Raw genomic sequence first — 17294 nt, 5'->3', positions numbered from 1 at the left:
ACAAGGATAGATTGGGAGCAACAAGAAATCAAAACTTCTTACACCAAGAGGGTGCATGAGAACTCGAATTAATGACAAGCACCATGATATCACAATCCAGAGGAAAAGCTTTAGGTGAAATCCAAACCAAGATAGCTCAATGAAGAAACCATGATTTAAGAATAATCTCATGATCAAAGGATTGGTGGATTTAAATATCTCATTCTTGAAAGGAAAACTCTTCGAGGCTCCTACACTAACAAGAATGCTATAATACCACCTCAAAGAATAAAGGAGAACAAACACATAGGAAATGCAAGGGAAAGAATGCTTGAGGTTGTCCAACAGGAATGTTGAAGAACACTTGAGAAAAATCACATACTTGAAGAACCACCAAGAAGGACCTCCGTATACGAATGAATCATGTAAAGATATCAAGGTAGAAAAGAATAAGATTATGACCTTACCAAGATTTAGATGAAGCTTCACAAAGAGATACTTGATAAAACTTAGAACTCCGGAAAAGAAAAGATAAGAACACTTGAGAAAAAGGAATTGATATTATGAGGCACTCCGTAAGAAGAATTCAGATTAGTATAACAAGAATAAGAATTATGTTATGCTTATCCTTCATCAAATTTAATTGATGACGAGGAATGGATTTAACATACCACTTATTCTTCTTGAAAGACTCTTGGAGAGACAGAGAGGAAAAACACCACTTCAAGCATAATTGAAGGAAGCACCGGTAAGAATTCAGAGTTGAATGGGAACACCACGAATTAATGGAGATACATGAGAATGAAGAGATCATGAGCCACCTGAGAGAAGAAAACTTAAACAAGGCACCGGACAAACGAGAGACGAACGAAGAGACACCAATTGAGAAGAATTGAGAATGAAAGGTGAAAGCTGAGAACAAAGAATCTTCTAAAATGATGGCCTTCGGAGGATCGAGAATGAAAACAACTCAGAAAAGCACCGGATAGCAAGAAAGGGATCACTCATGATTGACAAAATTCAAGATGACGCCAGAAGGCTAAAACGATGAATCATGAAGAGAATGGACCAAGATTGAGAGAAACACTCCTTCGGTCTTCAAAGAAGAGAATGATGAGAAGAACACCACCAAGAGTTAATGAGAGACTCCGGAATAAAGAATAATGAAAGGTTTAGCCAATATAAGAATTAATTCTGATAGATCTTGGAGAATGGCTATGACTGATGAAATACATACTTACGTCGTAGTTGAAAAGATTTAGAGGTCTCTGGAAAAGATTAAAAGAGCCAGGTAAGATCGTGGGAAAAACCTGTGGGTTATGGGCCCACTCAAAGAAACCACCATTAGAAAAGATTGCTTAGAAGAGAGATATTGCACCGGTATGAAGAGAACTAGATGAGGTTAGCACCTCGAAATAAATAAAGAATTGAGAACAAGAACTTTGAGATATCTTCAATACACCAGATAGAAAGAGAAGAATGAATAACAAGATAGACTGAAAAGAATTTCCAACATGGGAAAGAATTAGCAAGGATTAAAGGATATGATGAACACGGACAATTGAATTAAATTCATCGGAAAAAGATAACCAGGTTGAATAAGGATGAACAAGAAGCTCCTGAGAATCTTCACAATGAAACACTGGGTAAGAGAGAAAATAACAGACAACGGAAGCACAAAGAAGAGAAAACTCTTGGATGAAAATTGAGTCACTGAGAAAAAGGGTGGGAGGGCGGGGAAAAAACAAAGAAAACTTGAGACAGATGAGATGAACTCTGGAAAGGATTGAGAGAATGATCTGCAAAAATTAGAGAGGATTGAATTCACTGAAGAGAAGCACACCGATTGGAAAAGAATTGATATGACAACTCCGGTAGACAAGAATTGATATGACAATTTGAACGAACAAAATAATTTGCATTCCCACATAAAAATATGAGAACACCACTTAGGAAAGATCTGAAATCACCACTAGACATCGAAGCAACACAAATTTGTTGGAAGATCGTCCTATAAGTAACTACTTGAATTCCCACCTATGAATTCCCGAAATATCTGGTCATGCAATCTGGTACATGGATACAAGGAGTAATAATCATACAACTCATATACTAACCCGTCACCTGTATCACATCCGTCAACACACAACCAGAATCTTGAACCTTCATCTACAACAGACCCTCGTGATCACAACGATACAAAGTATGGCAGTACTCCCGAACAATCTGCACCAGTACTGGGGACATCAAGGTTATAGCGCCACTACTAGTATTGAAGCAATTACGAACATCCTTTGTTTTGAGATACTAAGAAATATGAATGATAACGATGTGCTCGAGAATCCCCTGGAGCTCAACTCCCCTAAAACTCAAAGCAGATAGGAGGCACCAAGACAGAACTCCGTCACATCAGCATCATATAGATTCCAAAAATATCCGCGTGATCCTAAAATTTTTTTGAGTGAGAAGAGGAGTAGAATAAATTATTACGTCAAGATTCCTCACCAGAGCATAGCAGAGGAGAAAAAAGAATCCTACTCTCCAATATATAACTAGACTCAAAGCAGTTTTTCACTAGACTCGACTCGGCCAAGATCGATCAATCAAGGGGCTCCTAGGTCGGTACTGGTCTGATACCAACTTGTCACGCCCAAGATGCGACCCTATCCTCAATTTGGCACGAAGGCCTCGTCAGGGATAGAAGCGCATCTCGTCGTGTCGCAAGAATGGATATCGTTACAAGTACATGTACTAAAAAGAAGATATATATATATATATATATATATATATATATATAGAATTGGCTTACACTCGCCACAAGCTACATCAGAGTCACATCAGTACATTACATAAACATCATGAAGAAGAGCAGGGTCCGACTACGGACGAAAACAAACGACAAAAGAAGAACGACGTCCATCCTTGCTATCCCAGGCTGCCGGCCTGGAACCCATCCTAGATCGATGAAGAAGAAGAAGAAGCAACTCCAAATGAACAATCAACGCGCTCGCGTCGAGTAACCTTTACCTGTACCTGCAACTGGTGTTGTAATAATCTGTGAGCCACAGGGGACTCAACAATCTCATTTCCAAAGGTATCAAGACTAGCAAAGCTTAATGGGTGAGGTGTGGTTAAGTGGTGAGGTTGCAGCAGCGACTAAGCATATATTTGGTGGCTAAACTTACGAGTACAATAAATAAGAGGGGGAAGTTCTACGCATAACGGACGTGTCTACTGATGATCAAATGAATGATCCTGAACACCTACCTACGTCAGACATAACCCCGTCGTGTCCTCGATCGGAGAAGAAACTCATGAAAGAGACAGTCACGGTTACGCACACAGTTGGCATATTTTAATTAATTAACTTCAAGTTATCTAGAACCAGTGTTAAACAAAGTTTCCATGTCGCCACATAACCGCGGGCACGGCTTTCTGAAAAGATTTAACCCTGCAGGGGTGCTCCAACTAGTCCATCACAAATTACCACAAGCCGCATAGAAATCCTCAATCACGAAGCTCGCGATCTCGTCGGATTCCCTACTGGAAAACCTCAACTCTGAGATTACCCAAAGCATCACCGGAATCCCGATGCACAAGATATTCCGTCAAAGGTCAAACTAATCCAGCAAGGCCGCTCGACGTGTCGATGATCCCGATAGGAGTCGCTTACCTCGTTCTCAGGACACGACGGATGAGCTAGACGTCGGGATCGCTAAACCTCCGGGTGACCAGAGGGGCGCCGGACATCGCTCAGGTGGGACCAACACTCATGAGGAGCACTGGCCCGGGGGTTGATTAAATTTCCTCGGGTTAATTACTCCCTATGTAGTTCATTAGTTATTAGGCAAATGTAGTACCAAAGTTGGGCCTTGCGAGACCAGCTTTAATCTAAAACGAATTATCAAGGGGGTCCCCATAACAACCCCGATCGTGTTAGGAGCGCTCGTTTATGGAACATAACACCGGTAGCCGAAACTAACGGGGCAAAGGTGGAACAGAACACCAGGCTAGAAAGGCCGAGCCTTCCACCTTTTACCAAGTATATATGTGCATTAAAATAAATAGCATTTAAATATGGGATATGACAAGGAACCCATGTTATCACATGGAAGCAACTACACCTGCAACTAGCAACGCTAACAACAGGGTTAAGCAAGCAGTAACATAGCCAATTAGTGGTTTGCTAGGTCGAACAGGTTGAAGGTAATCATGGCATTGTTGAGAGGCTGATATTTAACATGTGGTAGGCATCAAGACATAAACGATAGAAGCGATAAAACTAGCTTGGCAATGATAGTAATGGTATCTGGGGAAATGGTCATCTTGCCTAAGATCCCGCTTGGAAGAAGAATGACTCCGAGAAGTCGACGAACCAACATAGTCGAACGGGTCCTCACATTCTGACACGCTTGCGAAACTCTATCTAGACGGAACAAACTGGAAACAACATCAACACAAATATTCACCACACGGTGGCACGACATGATGCACACCCTAATGTGATGCATGATCAGTTCACTGATGCAAGGCATGGCATGGCAATTCACCTCACGCAAACACTACACATTAAGTGAAGCTCGATAAGCAACGAGTTACATATCGACGAAACTTCATGTTCGATTATTTAGTTCACCCCCGATTATTTATACGACAATGTTAAATTGTTGTTAACATGGCAAGGGGTGAAGCGGTGATCCTACATGGCATCCTAGACGGTTTAACACGCGGAACATAGATCGGAGCTACGACACAAGAGGCATGCAACACAATATATCATGCCATGAATGCGACATGCATGCAAGTTACAACATCACGGCAATAAGAGAAAGAAGCAGGTGTCGCCACGGCGAGCGAAAGGGGAACTATGGCGGCAAGACGGAAACGATGCCACGGCAACGTTCCTATCCCGATACTCAACGAGATATCGGTGCCACTATCTGGAAGCGTATGCGGGAACGCTAATTAAAGAATGGGGTGATCCCGCTACCGGGTTCCCATGTGTCGAGGCACAACAAAAGAAGTACACGTGCAACATGCAACATACGGTGCAACACACGATACAACTCATAAATCACATTCGTTCGTTACACGACACGTCTCATCGGTATACCTTCGAAGCGTGCGAATCGGAGCGGTTCGGTTCGGTGAAGGGGAACAGCGGTCGTCGTGGACGTAGTGGAAGTCGTGGTACCGGTCTCGTCGACGGTAGTCGTACATGGTTCTTCTCGTCGGCACAGGGTCTTCGGCGTCGGTAGTCGAACACGTTCTGGGGGTCGTCGAGGACGTCGTGGTACTCGTCGAATTTTTCATTGACTCACGGTGGTGGGGATGATGCACGCGGCGACGGCAATCAGCGTCAGCGGCAACACCACTACAACATCTACAGCAAGGCAAAGCGGCAAGCAATAGCATCTATAGCAGCAACAACAAATAGCAACGGCGACAGGCACATCTAAAGCAAGCAAGCTACAGCAACATATAGTAGCATCTACAAGCAGCAGCTAGCAAGCAACGCAAGCATGAGGCAACCAACTAACAACTACCTAGCTTGCTACAGCAGCAGCATCTACAAATCGGCAGCAGCGGCATGCAGGCAACAACAAGAAGCGGGACAACAATCATCTACATCACTAAGCAACAGCAAAAGGCAACGGCGCAGGCAGGCAGCAACACTAGCAACAACAAAGCAACAAGCAGCGGCAGCAGCAACATCAGCAAGCAGCACCGACGACTGCACAGGAGGTCGGGGCCCTGGAGCAGGCGCTCGGCAAGGGGAACGGGCGGCCACCGGCGGCTGCGGCGAGCTCGAGGCGCACGGGGAGACGGCACAGCAACAGCAACAGACGGCAGTGGGCCGCGAGGAAGGAGGAGGCCATGGCTACCGGCGGCCGGGACGGACGAGATCGGCAGCGCGGGGTGGAGCAGTGAGGCGGCGCGGCGAACGACGAGGTGAACGAGGTGGCGCGGCAGGGGAGCTGCTGCTCGGCGAGCTCCTGCTCGCGTGCGGGGCTGGCAACGACCATGGCCTGCTGTAGGAGGGCGGCCCACGGCAGGACGGAGGCCGGCGGGGCGAGCAGCGCGACGGAGGGGCTGCTCGGGGGCGGCGCAAGCCGAAGGCACGCGGGGAGAGCTGCTGACAAGGACCGAGGGCCTGGGACAGGGAGGCGAGGGGAGGAAGAAGGGGAACGAGGAGGGAACAGGGCGAGGGAAGCTCGAAGACGACGGCGCTGACGGGAGGAAAGGGATCGAGCGAGGCTGGCTCGCGACGCTAGGGCTGGGGAGGGGAGGCCTGGGCCTTGGCCGGCTGGGCCTTGGCCTGGGGTCCTCCCCCGTTGGTTTTTTCTCTTTAAATCTTTTAAAAACAGAAAATTTTAAACAAAGAAAAGTTTTTAACAAAAATAAAATAAAATAAATGCCTTTGAATCCCTTGAAAAACATATTCCCAACTACAAGAAATAGTTGGGCATTTTTGAAATAAATAAAATAAAACCTTTTGAAGAATTAAAATTAAAACCCGTTTACAAAAGAATAATAAAAATCAAACCCCTTTTATAAATAAAAGGGTCTCTAGTTTTTTTAAAAAAACAAAGAAAAATAAAATAAAGCAAAACCTAGGGGTTGCCCCCACATTTAATAAAATAATTTTCTTTAAAAGAAGACGAATCTTTATTTTAAAAATAGGGGTTAAAACGAAACTTTAGCAAAACCACAAAGAAAGAAATAAGAGGAGAGAGAGGGGGAACTACTATCGCTCTACGACGTGGTGATCACTCGAAGCACAACACTCAATACACCACACGTGACAAACGATGCAAGATGACATGCATGATGCGATGATGCAAACTAAATGATGGTGCAACAAATAAAACTAATCACACGACGGAAACGGAAAAAAGGGGAATCTTCTGGAACACCGACATCGGGCTGTCACGGTTGTGCTCCCATCGGAGCTCCCCTCACGTGCGTTCGTGGCCCACTGAATGTCTTTTGGCCCCAAAAAAGTTTCGTTGCGTTTGGACTCCGTTTGGTATTGATTTCCTGCGATGTAAAAACACATCCGGAAAACAACAACTGGCACTTGGCACTATGTCAATAGGTTAGTACCAAAAAGTGATAATAAATGACTATAAAATGATTGTAACACATCCAAGAATAATAATATATCATCATGGAACAGTAAAAAATTATAGATACGTTGGAGACGTATCACTACACACAAGGATTATGTCCTTAATGCACCGCTCGGTGTGCTGAACCCCGAACGTCGTGTGTGGATGTTGCGAACATCTGACATACACGTTTTTTATGACTACATGATAGTTTAGTGCATAATGCTTAAACCGGCTTAGAATTGAGGCACTGAAGATGTTTTGAACGTTACGGGACATACGTGATGTTCCAAGATATGAAATTGGGATTTCAGGCTCGTGCCCTTGTTGAGAGGTATGAGACCTCCGACAAGATTCTTTGTCTACAAAGTAAGGGAGAAAAGCTCAATCGTTGAGCATGTACTCAGATCGTCTGAGCGCTACAATCACTTGAATCGAGTGGGAGTTAATCTTCCAGATGAGATAGTGATGGTTCTCCAAAGTCACTGCCACCAAGCTACTGGAGCTCCATGATGAACTATAGCATATCGGGGATGAATATGATGATCCCTGAGTTATTCGCGATGTTTGACACCGCAAAGGTAGAAATCAAGTAGGAGAATCAAGTGTTAATGGTTAGTAAAACCACTAGTTTAGAGAAGGGCAAGGGCAATAAGGGATACTTCATGAAAGGCAAACCAGTTGCCACTCTAGTGAGGAAACCCAAGGTTAAACCCAAAACCCGAGACTAAGTGCTTCTATAATGAGGGGAATAGTCACTGGAGCGGAACTACCCTAGTTACTTGGTAGATGAGAAGGCTGGCAAAGTCAACAAAAGTATACTGGATATACATGATATTGATGTGTACTTTACTAGTACTCCTAGTAGCACCGGGGTATTAGATACCGATTCGGTTGCTAAGTGTTAGTAACTCGAAATAAAAGCTACAGAATAAACGGAGACTAGCTAAAGGCGAGGTGACGATGTGTGTTGGAAGTGTTGCCAAAGTTGATGTGATCACCATCGCACGCTCCCTCTACTTTCGAGATTAGTGTTGAACCTAAATAAATGATATTTGGTGTTTGCGTTGAGCATGAACATGATTAGACTGTGTTTATTGCAATACGATTATTCGTTTAAAGAGAATAATGGTTATTCTGTTTTCTTGAATAAATACCTTCCATGATTTATTGAATCTCGATCGTAGTGATACACATGTTCATAATATTTGATGCAAAAAGATACAAAGTAGTAATGATATTACCACTTACTTGTGGCACTGCCGCTTGAGTTATATTAGTGTAAAACGCATGAAGAAGCTCCATATTGATGGATCTTTGGACTCACTCATTTTTTGAATCCTTTGAGACATAAGAACCATGCCTATTGGTGTAAACGCATGAAGAAACTCCATGCAGATGGATCGTTTGTACTCACTTGATTTTGAATTACTTGAGACATGCAAATCATGGGCAAGATGACTGAAGGCCTCGTTTTCGAGTGAGATGGAACAAGAGAGTGACTTGTTGCAAGTAATACATTTTGATGTATGCAGTCCAATGAGTGCTGAGGCACGCAGTGGATATCATTATATTCTTACTTCACACATGATTTGAGTAGGTACTGGTATATTTACTTCATAAAACACAAGTCTTAATTATTGAAAGGTTCAAGTAATTTGAGCGTAAAGTTGAAGATCGTCATGACAAGAGGATAAAATGTCTATGATATGATCGTGCAGATGAATATCTGAGTTGCGAGTTTGGTACACATTTAAGACAATGTGGAAATTGTTTCACACATAATGCCACCTGGAACACCATGGTGTGATACGTCATAGCCTCGCCATATTGGTTATGGTGCATACTATGATGTCTCTTATCGAATTACCACTATCGTTTTTGAGTTATGCATTAGAGACAACCGCATTCACTTTAAATAGGGCACCACGTAATTCCATTGAGATGACATCGTATGAACTATGGTTTGGAGAAACCTAAGTTGTCATTTCTTAAAAGTTTGGGGTGCGACGCTTATGTGAAAAAGTTTCGGCGTGATAAGCTCGAACCCAAGGCGGATAAATGCATCGTCATAGGACACCCAAAATAGTTGGGTATACCTCCTATCTCAGATCCGGAATCAAAGTGTTTGTTTCTAGAAACGGGTCCTTTCTCGAGAAAAAGTTTTTTCTCGAAAGAATTGAGTGGGAGGATGGTGGAACTTGATGAGGTTATTGAACCGTCACTTCAACCACTGTGTAACAAGGCACATGAAGTTGTTCCTGTGGCACCTACACCAGTTGAAGTGGAAGCTGATGATAGTGATCATGAAGCTTCAGGATCAAGTTACTACAAACCTCGTAGGTCGACAAGATCACGTACTATTCCAGAGTGGTACGGTAACCCTATCTTGGAGGTCATGTTGCTGGACCCGCCGCCACCTCTTGTTCTTTCTTGGGAGGGCTGATCTGGAGTTCGTTTGGGGCACCGGAGAGGGTATTCGCCATCGTGATCATCACCAACCCTTCTCCATCAACAATTCCATGATCCTCACTACTGGGAGTGAGTAATTCCTTTGTAGGCTTGTTGGACGGTGATGACTTTTGGATGAGATTGATCATGTAATCGAGTTAAGTTGATGGGTCTTGATCCCTAGTATCCATTATGTTTTGCGATTGATGTTGCTATGACTTTGCTACTCTTAATGCTTGCCAGTAGGGGCCGAGTGCCACGATTTCAGATTTGAACCTATTATATTTTCTCGGAATATGAATGTCTTTAGATCCTATCTTGCAAGTTGTATGCACCTATTACGTGTTATGAACCGCATCCCCAAGGTGACAATAATTGGGATTCTTTCCGATGATTGCGGTAGTATGAGGATTTCATGTATTCACCATGTGTTAATGCTTTGTTCCAGTTCTCTATTAAAAGGAGGCCTTAATATCCCTTAGTTTCCATTAGGACCCCGGTGCCATGGGAGGGTAGGACAAAAGATGCCATTCAAGTTCTTCTCGCAAGCACGTATGACTATATATGGAATACATGCCTATATTATATTGATGAATTAGAGCTAATTATGTGTCGCTCTAGTGTGTAAGTGTTACATGATGAATGTCATCCATATTTATTCATCGCAAGTCCATGTACCTACACTTTACATATACTGAATTTGGCTAAGTCGTCCACCATGCTTGGGATGAACAAAGGTAGGGGATGACCTCCCATCTCGGCTAGGCCTACGCTATAGACATGGAGCCCAAGTGTATAGCGGTGTTTAGCAGTTTTCCTTTTATTTATTTATTTCACTCTTTGTATTTCCTTTTAATATCAAATAATTTTATTACAACAAGTAGTTACTTTTATTTTACCTTCTTATTATGGCTAGTTCTTCACTTTTTACCACCGCTCCCGAGTTAGAAGTACACCAACTTAAGCAAAGGGGATGGTACAATCTAAAATATGTTTGGTATAGAATTCAGGACGTTCAAAATAGGTCCAAAATTGCCTAAAGGCCCCTGGGCTTGACAAAACATTTTACATTGGTGTAACTTTATGGAATAGACCCATTGTAGACACTATAACTAGAGGTGGCTTTTTGGGTAGTAATACTCTAGATGCATTTAATGCTATAGAAGGTATGGTTCAATCTCCATGCATGAACACCAATGAATTCAAATTACTCTTGAACATCTTATTGGTTCGTAATACTCTAGATATAGTTGGGTCTATGCGCATATACATTGCTATAAACACGTGGCAATCGATCAGCTCGGTGCTACTCCCATCAAACGATTCGTTCTCTAGGGGGAGCATCTCCAAGCTAATGCTCTAGATCATTCGTTGGGGACATGGGCCAAGGCGATCCCAACTAAGCCAAAACACTCGGTTAACTATTTTTGTTAATAAAAAAGGCATGGACAAATAAAGCATTTTCTTGTAAAAAAGAGTAAAACCTAAATTTTGAAAATGTCATACTCTAAATTTGTGCAATGTCATCCTTCGTGTCATAAATTAAGTATGGATATTGGAAATGTATTTAAACTTGCCACGACCTATAATTTGAGTTGCCATGTGAACAAAAAATGTCATGATAAAAATGTCATATCTTAATATAAGAATGTCATCTTTTAATAAACAAAAAAATGACATCTCTTAGTATAAAAATACCATCTATTAATATGCCATATCTTAATAATAAAACATGACATCTCTTAATAATAATAAAAATGTCATCTCTTAATACAAAAATGCCAACTCTTAATAAACAAAAAATGTAATCCCATAATAATAAAATTTTCATATCTTAATTAAAAAAATGCTATCTATTAATAAACAAAAAAATATCTCTTAATAATAAAAAAAATCATCCTTTAATATCTCTTAATTTAAAATGCCATCTCTTAATATAAAAAATTGCCCCCTTACTAATTAAAGATGTCATCCCTTAATAATAAAAATTACATCCCTTAATATAAAACATGTCATCTCTTAATAAACAAAAAATGCAATCTCTTAACAAACAAAAATGCCATCTCTACTTAATAACAAAAAACTTCATCTCTTGATAATAAAAATTGCCATCTTTTAAATATAAAAATATCATATATTCATAATACAGAATATCATGTAAAAAAGGAAAAAAATTAAATTGTCATGCATGTGACATACTCGCATAGTTCAAAAATATAAGCTCCCATGTAAAGTTTTTCTAGAAAACTTGCCATCTTTTCAAAATGAAGAAAAAAAGTGAGTCTAGGATTCAATCCTTGGTCTCCTTGCTGGAACCGCGCATTGCTAGCTAGTGGGATATCTAAAATATTTTGAGTTATCATGCGCTCGCTGGATTTCATTGTATAATGAACTAGTTTCGGAATCAGATGTGGCTCCGGTCCAACGTCAAGATTTATAAAAACGAAGGGGGAGCGCATTCACTAGTTACTACTTCCCTTAATGTTATACTCCCTCCGTCCGGAAATACTTGTCCTAGAGATGAATGTATCTAGACTTATTTTAGTTATAGATACATCCATTATATCCATTTCTAGGACAAGTATTTCCGGACGGAGGGAGTAGAAGGTATATCTAGATCTTAGAAAGATATGATTATTATCGAGAAGGAAACAAGTGGGAGAGAGTCGGTATTTGTCGCTATATGAATGATTACCACATACCGCCATGTCGACACATTTCTAAATCAGAATAATATTTATTAGTGTGTTTGCATATATTTTATTGGTAATTTGATGGTAATTTAACCTTCTTTTTTGAAATGGAACACTCCGATTCCATACATAAACTCGCTCAACCAAAGTGTTGGCCCTTTGAACGAGTACATCCTTAGACACGTCCTCCCACCACTCCCACAATGGGGAGCTTCTATTTGGTGTGGTGCACGCAGGGAAACCAGCTGACACGCACCGACCACTCCCACCCGCAGCCTTTTTGGCCCGCCCATGTGCGGGGCAGGAAGCCCCTAGTTTTTTTAAAAAAAATAACTCGGGTTAAGAAAAAATGTGATTTTAGTAAAAAAATAATTTGAGAGAGTCACAAAATTCTTGTGACTTCAAATATGTTCACAATTTTGGAAATATGTTCGTGGACTCAAACTATGTTCATGGTTTGAAAATGTTTGCATATTCAAATAATGTTCACAATTTTGAAAAATGTTTGGGGAATTAAAAATATTCCTGATTTTCAAAAAATGTTTGTAAATTTGAAAAAATGTTTGCAAATTCACAAAATGTTCCTGAAAAATCTAAAAAAAATTAAACAAAATTTGTGGATATATAAAATGTTCCAAAAGTTTAATAAAAAGTTCATCAATTGCAAGAAATTTCATTGATTAAAAATATATACATAAATTTTCATGCATTTCAAAAAATGTTCATGAATTTAATTGTTCCCCAAATTTCACAAAACAAGTTGATTGAAAAATTAATAATTAGTTCCAAAACAATGTTCATGAATACGAAAAATGTTCACAAAATTTATAAAACAATTGTAGTCAAACTGATTTTTTTCACAATTTTAAAGAAATATTCATGAGTGAAAAATAATTTTCCGCATATATATTTTTTATCATTTCAGAAAGGGCTAATGATTTCATAAATCATTCATGGACTTGAAAGATGTTCGGAAAAATAAGAATAAGAAAGAAAAAAGAGAAAATAAAAGTAAAGAAGAAAATAAGAAGAAAAAGTAAATAAACATGAAATAAAATAATAAAATGAAAATTGAATAATGAATGAGCATGAAAAAAAAGCAGAGAAAAATGAAAGAAAAACTAAATAAATTGAAAAGGCGGCTTGAACCTTCTCAAAATTGGTAAGGATATAGGTGGGCCAGCCTAAGCGTACACAACAGCGATGTGGGGTACACGCTTGGTCACTATTTTTGACAACATACGCGCCAAATAGGACGTGCGGCTTGGAGGTATGAAAATCATGGACATTTTGTTCGACTGGATTTGTGGGCTAGTTACTCATATGTGGCCTTACTTAGGCCCAAACAAAAGAGATGCTTAATCATACATGGCCTTACTTAGGCCCAAACTTTTCTCAAATAAAAAACCTTAGGCCCAAACAAAAGAGATATTCTTAACTTGTTCAGAAAAAAAACTTAATTATAGCAATTTACATGCCTGTCACACTACCACAAGTCGAAGGAAAACATAACTTAGTAGCCTACTTCACATAATTTCCAACCCATACATTACTAATCAAAAAAAAAAAAAACAAAGGATACACAACTCTTGCGTAGTTTGGGGAAAAGGGTTAATTAAGCAAACATTGGAATGTCAAGCAAGACGATACTGGAGTGCTTGGGCATCTACGTGGCGACATTTGTGATACCCCAAGACCGCTCAGCAAGGCGGACACACTCAGAGAACCGAAAGCAGCCGACGAGGTGATCGATGACCATGCCAGAGGCTTGCATGAAGGAGTAGACAATGACAGGGCCGACGAGCCGGAAACCCCGTCGGATTAGGTCCTTGCTCACCCCCTCCGATTTGGGCGTTCGGAGCGGGATGTACTTGTGGTGCTTGTATTTACCCACCATAGGCCGGTGGTTCATGTGCCCCCAGATGTACCCACTGAAAGACCCAAACTCCTTGGCCACCTGCACATGCAAATCAAATGCAATGGCCATAAGTTTTGTATGCAATGCTTTACACATTTATCCAAATTTGTTAAGTTTACGCGACACGTCCATATATAGCATCTCCATGCATGCCATCATTCCCCCGTTTCATGGCAAACTTTTCTCGCCCTTGTAATATCTTTATTAGATGAATTTCGCTAAACATGTTGGTGCAATCACCTTTCTTATGCACTTGGCGTTCTCCACGATGCACCGCACCCTGCAGTCCGCTAGCTTGAGCTCCTTGTTGGCGCTGATCACGGCGATGTCGTCCTCATTCAGCTTCGCCACCAGATTGGGATCGAAGCCCGCGAATGCTTCCCTGTAATCAACAATTTTTCCACAATTTTTCATATCCATTCATGGTTCACGGGGAAAGTGGCAGCTGTTGCCCAAATGTTGGGAGAGATGAAGCACCTACATGTACATGTCCCTCCTCTTGAGTATCTCTGTCCAGTTGTGGTCTATGAGCATCCCTGACAGGGTGAGCAGCTCGAACAGGCGGCTGCAGAATAAAACAGAATATACTTGTAAACGAAATGGTTCTTTTTATAACTATGTTTTGTCAAGATGAACTTTTGCATGCTACAAGCACACACACAAAATGGGAGGAAATGTGGCAGAGTCGTACTCGTCGCTGTACACTGGAACGCCCCAGGATTCGTCGTGGAACTGGACATACGCCTCATCTGCACGATGGATTTTAGGAGAGTAATCAGTTTGCGGGTCTAAATTTTATCCTCCGTTTAGTCAAAAGAATGAAGTACGTATATCTTGTCCTTTTTGTTTTCAGCTGGTTGGTTTTAGTTTGCTCGGCAGACTACAAGGAACTGGAGAGGAGTCCCTTTCTGGTGAACTTATCAACTGAATTTTGTTTTCAAGCCAACAGCAAAGCCAGGCTCAGGACATATATTAATTTGGTCAAATCAAGAGTTTCATCAGTTAGTGATGTGGACTTCGCCATCCCTTGAAGGAAAAGGCTGACCCCATTTGCTATCCAAACTTCTTCCCTTCTTGATTTGATCTTTCTGCCAACCTTGTTGCACTAATAAGTTTTTTGACAGGGTTAATGTACAAATAAGTTGGTGCAAAGCTAATTAACTAAATTGTACTTTTCACCATTCACTTTTCTGATATTCTCTGCTCCCCCTTACAAGAAACTGTTGTTCTTGCACGTAAAGAAATATTCTTTCCTTTGACTATGGTTTCTTAGAGTCTTCCATAGCGGAAAATATATATTATATGCATGAAAACAAATATTAGCAGTATACTTTATTGACAGGGAAAAATGTTACTAGCAAGTAAGTAAGTAAGCATTTGTCAATCCTCACCACTGTTCTTGGTGATCCAGCTGCATCTGTGCAAGCCCCCGGGCTCACTACAATCAAAATCCTCCTCGTCCTCCGCATCACGGCCGCTCACCTTGTCGTCGTAGTCGCAGTCGTCTCCCTTCCTCCTCTCCAGGGACACGAGCACGTCACCCCACGGGCTGAAAGTGCCGCCGTAGATCAGCGGCACCTTCGGCTCCCAGCTGCTGGAGTTGGAGCTGCTCAGCGACGAGTCGCTCGAGTTCTGCGACAAGGACAGCGACGATAGCGAGAGGCCGGAGCCGCTCCGCCGGACGCCGCCGCCCAGCCCCGGCGGGCATACAAGCATCCTCTGCAGGTACTTGCTCGCGTGGCTCATCGCCTGCAGCTGCAGCTTCCTGTCTATGCTGCCGTTCTTCGTGGCCGAGCCGTGGCGGCTGCGGCTTGGGCTCTTGTCGAAAGCATGCGTCTGCCTGCTGCTGTGGTGTGCCGTGGTGCTCAGCATTGTGAGAACTCTAGTCAAGAATAATGGTGGCTAGATGAGAAGCTAATGCTTGTTTTGCTGGAGGGTTTTGGAATGTGTGTCTGGGGGGTGGGGGGTCTATTATAAGGCGAATATCCGGCAGCCAAGTCGTGGAAGTGTTTGAGGTGCCGTGTCCTTAGATCGTTTGGTGGGATATGGGCTTCAATGGTAGCTGCACGAAAGCTTCATCTGAATCTTATTAAAATGATGGCTCATGGCTTTGGCATTTAGGGAATCGAAAGTGTGAGTCGTTTGAGCATGCAGATGCATGGTGCATTGGTCCTGTAGTTTCGTGGCTGTTTTCCCCCTATTACTCCTTGTCACTCATAGCCCTTTGGGTAACTCGTCGAAGGATATATAATCTGGTGTGTTTATTGATAAAACAATTTTATGAACATGAGGTAGTTCCTGGGCCTAGTAACCACGTACAAGTAAAATAGCTAATTTCACTTTACACTTTTTTTGAAACAACAGAAAAGACTTGCCATTTTCATTGATTAAGACGAAGGTTTATATGTAAGCCGCAATGCAGCAAAATAAAAAGGCCTACTCTTGTAACATAACAACAATCAAATGCTTGGCCCCCGCAAAACCCCAGAGACAAGCCTCCTCAGCGACAATTGAGGTCGGGGCTACAGTGTTGTAAAAGAAAATTCATATTTTGATTCCAAATTTTTTATGAGACAAGCATCATCAAAAAACAAATAGGTGACGGCCTTCCGGTTATAACCTCTTCCATTCACCGTCTTGATATTGGAGGATTAACCAAGCAAAAAAATTGCATTTCGGCGGAGCCCATATCTTCAAAATATGAGTCAAGGATTAACCAAGCATGCATGCCTTCTTTTCTGGATATCTTGAAGATCTTAGGCGCGATTTCTTTGGGTTGAAGGCCATTTAGCCATGGAGATTCCCATAATTGAGCATTTCTACCATCTCAGATAGACATACACGTGGCCGCGGTAGAACAATCTCTGTCATTTATACTTGAGTGAATTCCGTTTTTTACCCTGTAATTATACATTTGTGACACTAATTACCCCATCGAGTGAAAATTCGTCTATAATACTTTTTTTGGAAGCTTTGGACACTTGTTTTCTGATGCGTGTCCATCAGACAAGGTGTGTGGTGACGTCCAGAGTCCAAAATTATATGAACGACGATGAGGAATGAAACAGATGGACAAGAGAAGTCTGGATATGATCGTCAACGATGTCCTCTGCTCTTTACATATTTTTCTACGAATCATTA

General features: G+C 41.6%; 1 protein-coding gene across 1 annotated transcript; it reads right to left on the bottom strand.

Annotated features, from left to right (window-relative positions):
• Positions 1-13674: 13674 nt before the first annotated feature.
• LOC123440557 (DNA-3-methyladenine glycosylase) lies at positions 13675-16110 on the bottom strand. Its single transcript, XM_045117121.1, has 5 exons — positions 15545-16110; positions 14845-14902; positions 14635-14718; positions 14394-14535; positions 13675-14192 (listed from the first exon to the last, which is right to left on the bottom strand). Exons 1-5 carry the CDS (start codon positions 16023-16025, stop codon positions 13902-13904), a joined length of 1056 nt encoding a protein of 351 aa, XP_044973056.1. The 5' UTR covers positions 16026-16110; the 3' UTR covers positions 13675-13901.
• Between the last annotated feature and the right edge of the window lie 1184 nt (positions 16111-17294).

The sequence above is a fragment of the Hordeum vulgare genome, chromosome 3H (assembly GCF_904849725.1).
Source record: "Hordeum vulgare subsp. vulgare chromosome 3H, MorexV3_pseudomolecules_assembly, whole genome shotgun sequence".
Classification (NCBI taxonomy): domain Eukaryota; kingdom Viridiplantae; phylum Streptophyta; class Magnoliopsida; order Poales; family Poaceae; genus Hordeum; species Hordeum vulgare.
Note: the sequence above shows the minus strand (reverse complement) of the source record. Positions and strands in the feature narration are given on the sequence as shown.

Coding starts and splice junctions, on each gene's coding strand:
- LOC123440557 (XM_045117121.1), bottom strand. CDS start 16,025: ATGCTGAGCACCACGGCACACCACAGCAGCAGGCAGACGCATGCTTTC. Junction 14,903..15,544: donor CTGGATCACCAAGAACAGTG/GTGAGGATTGAC, acceptor TCCATCGTGCAG/ATGAGGCGTATGTCCAGTTC. Junction 14,193..14,393: donor ACGCCAAGTGCATAAGAAAG/GTGATTGCACCA, acceptor TTGCATGTGCAG/GTGGCCAAGGAGTTTGGGTC.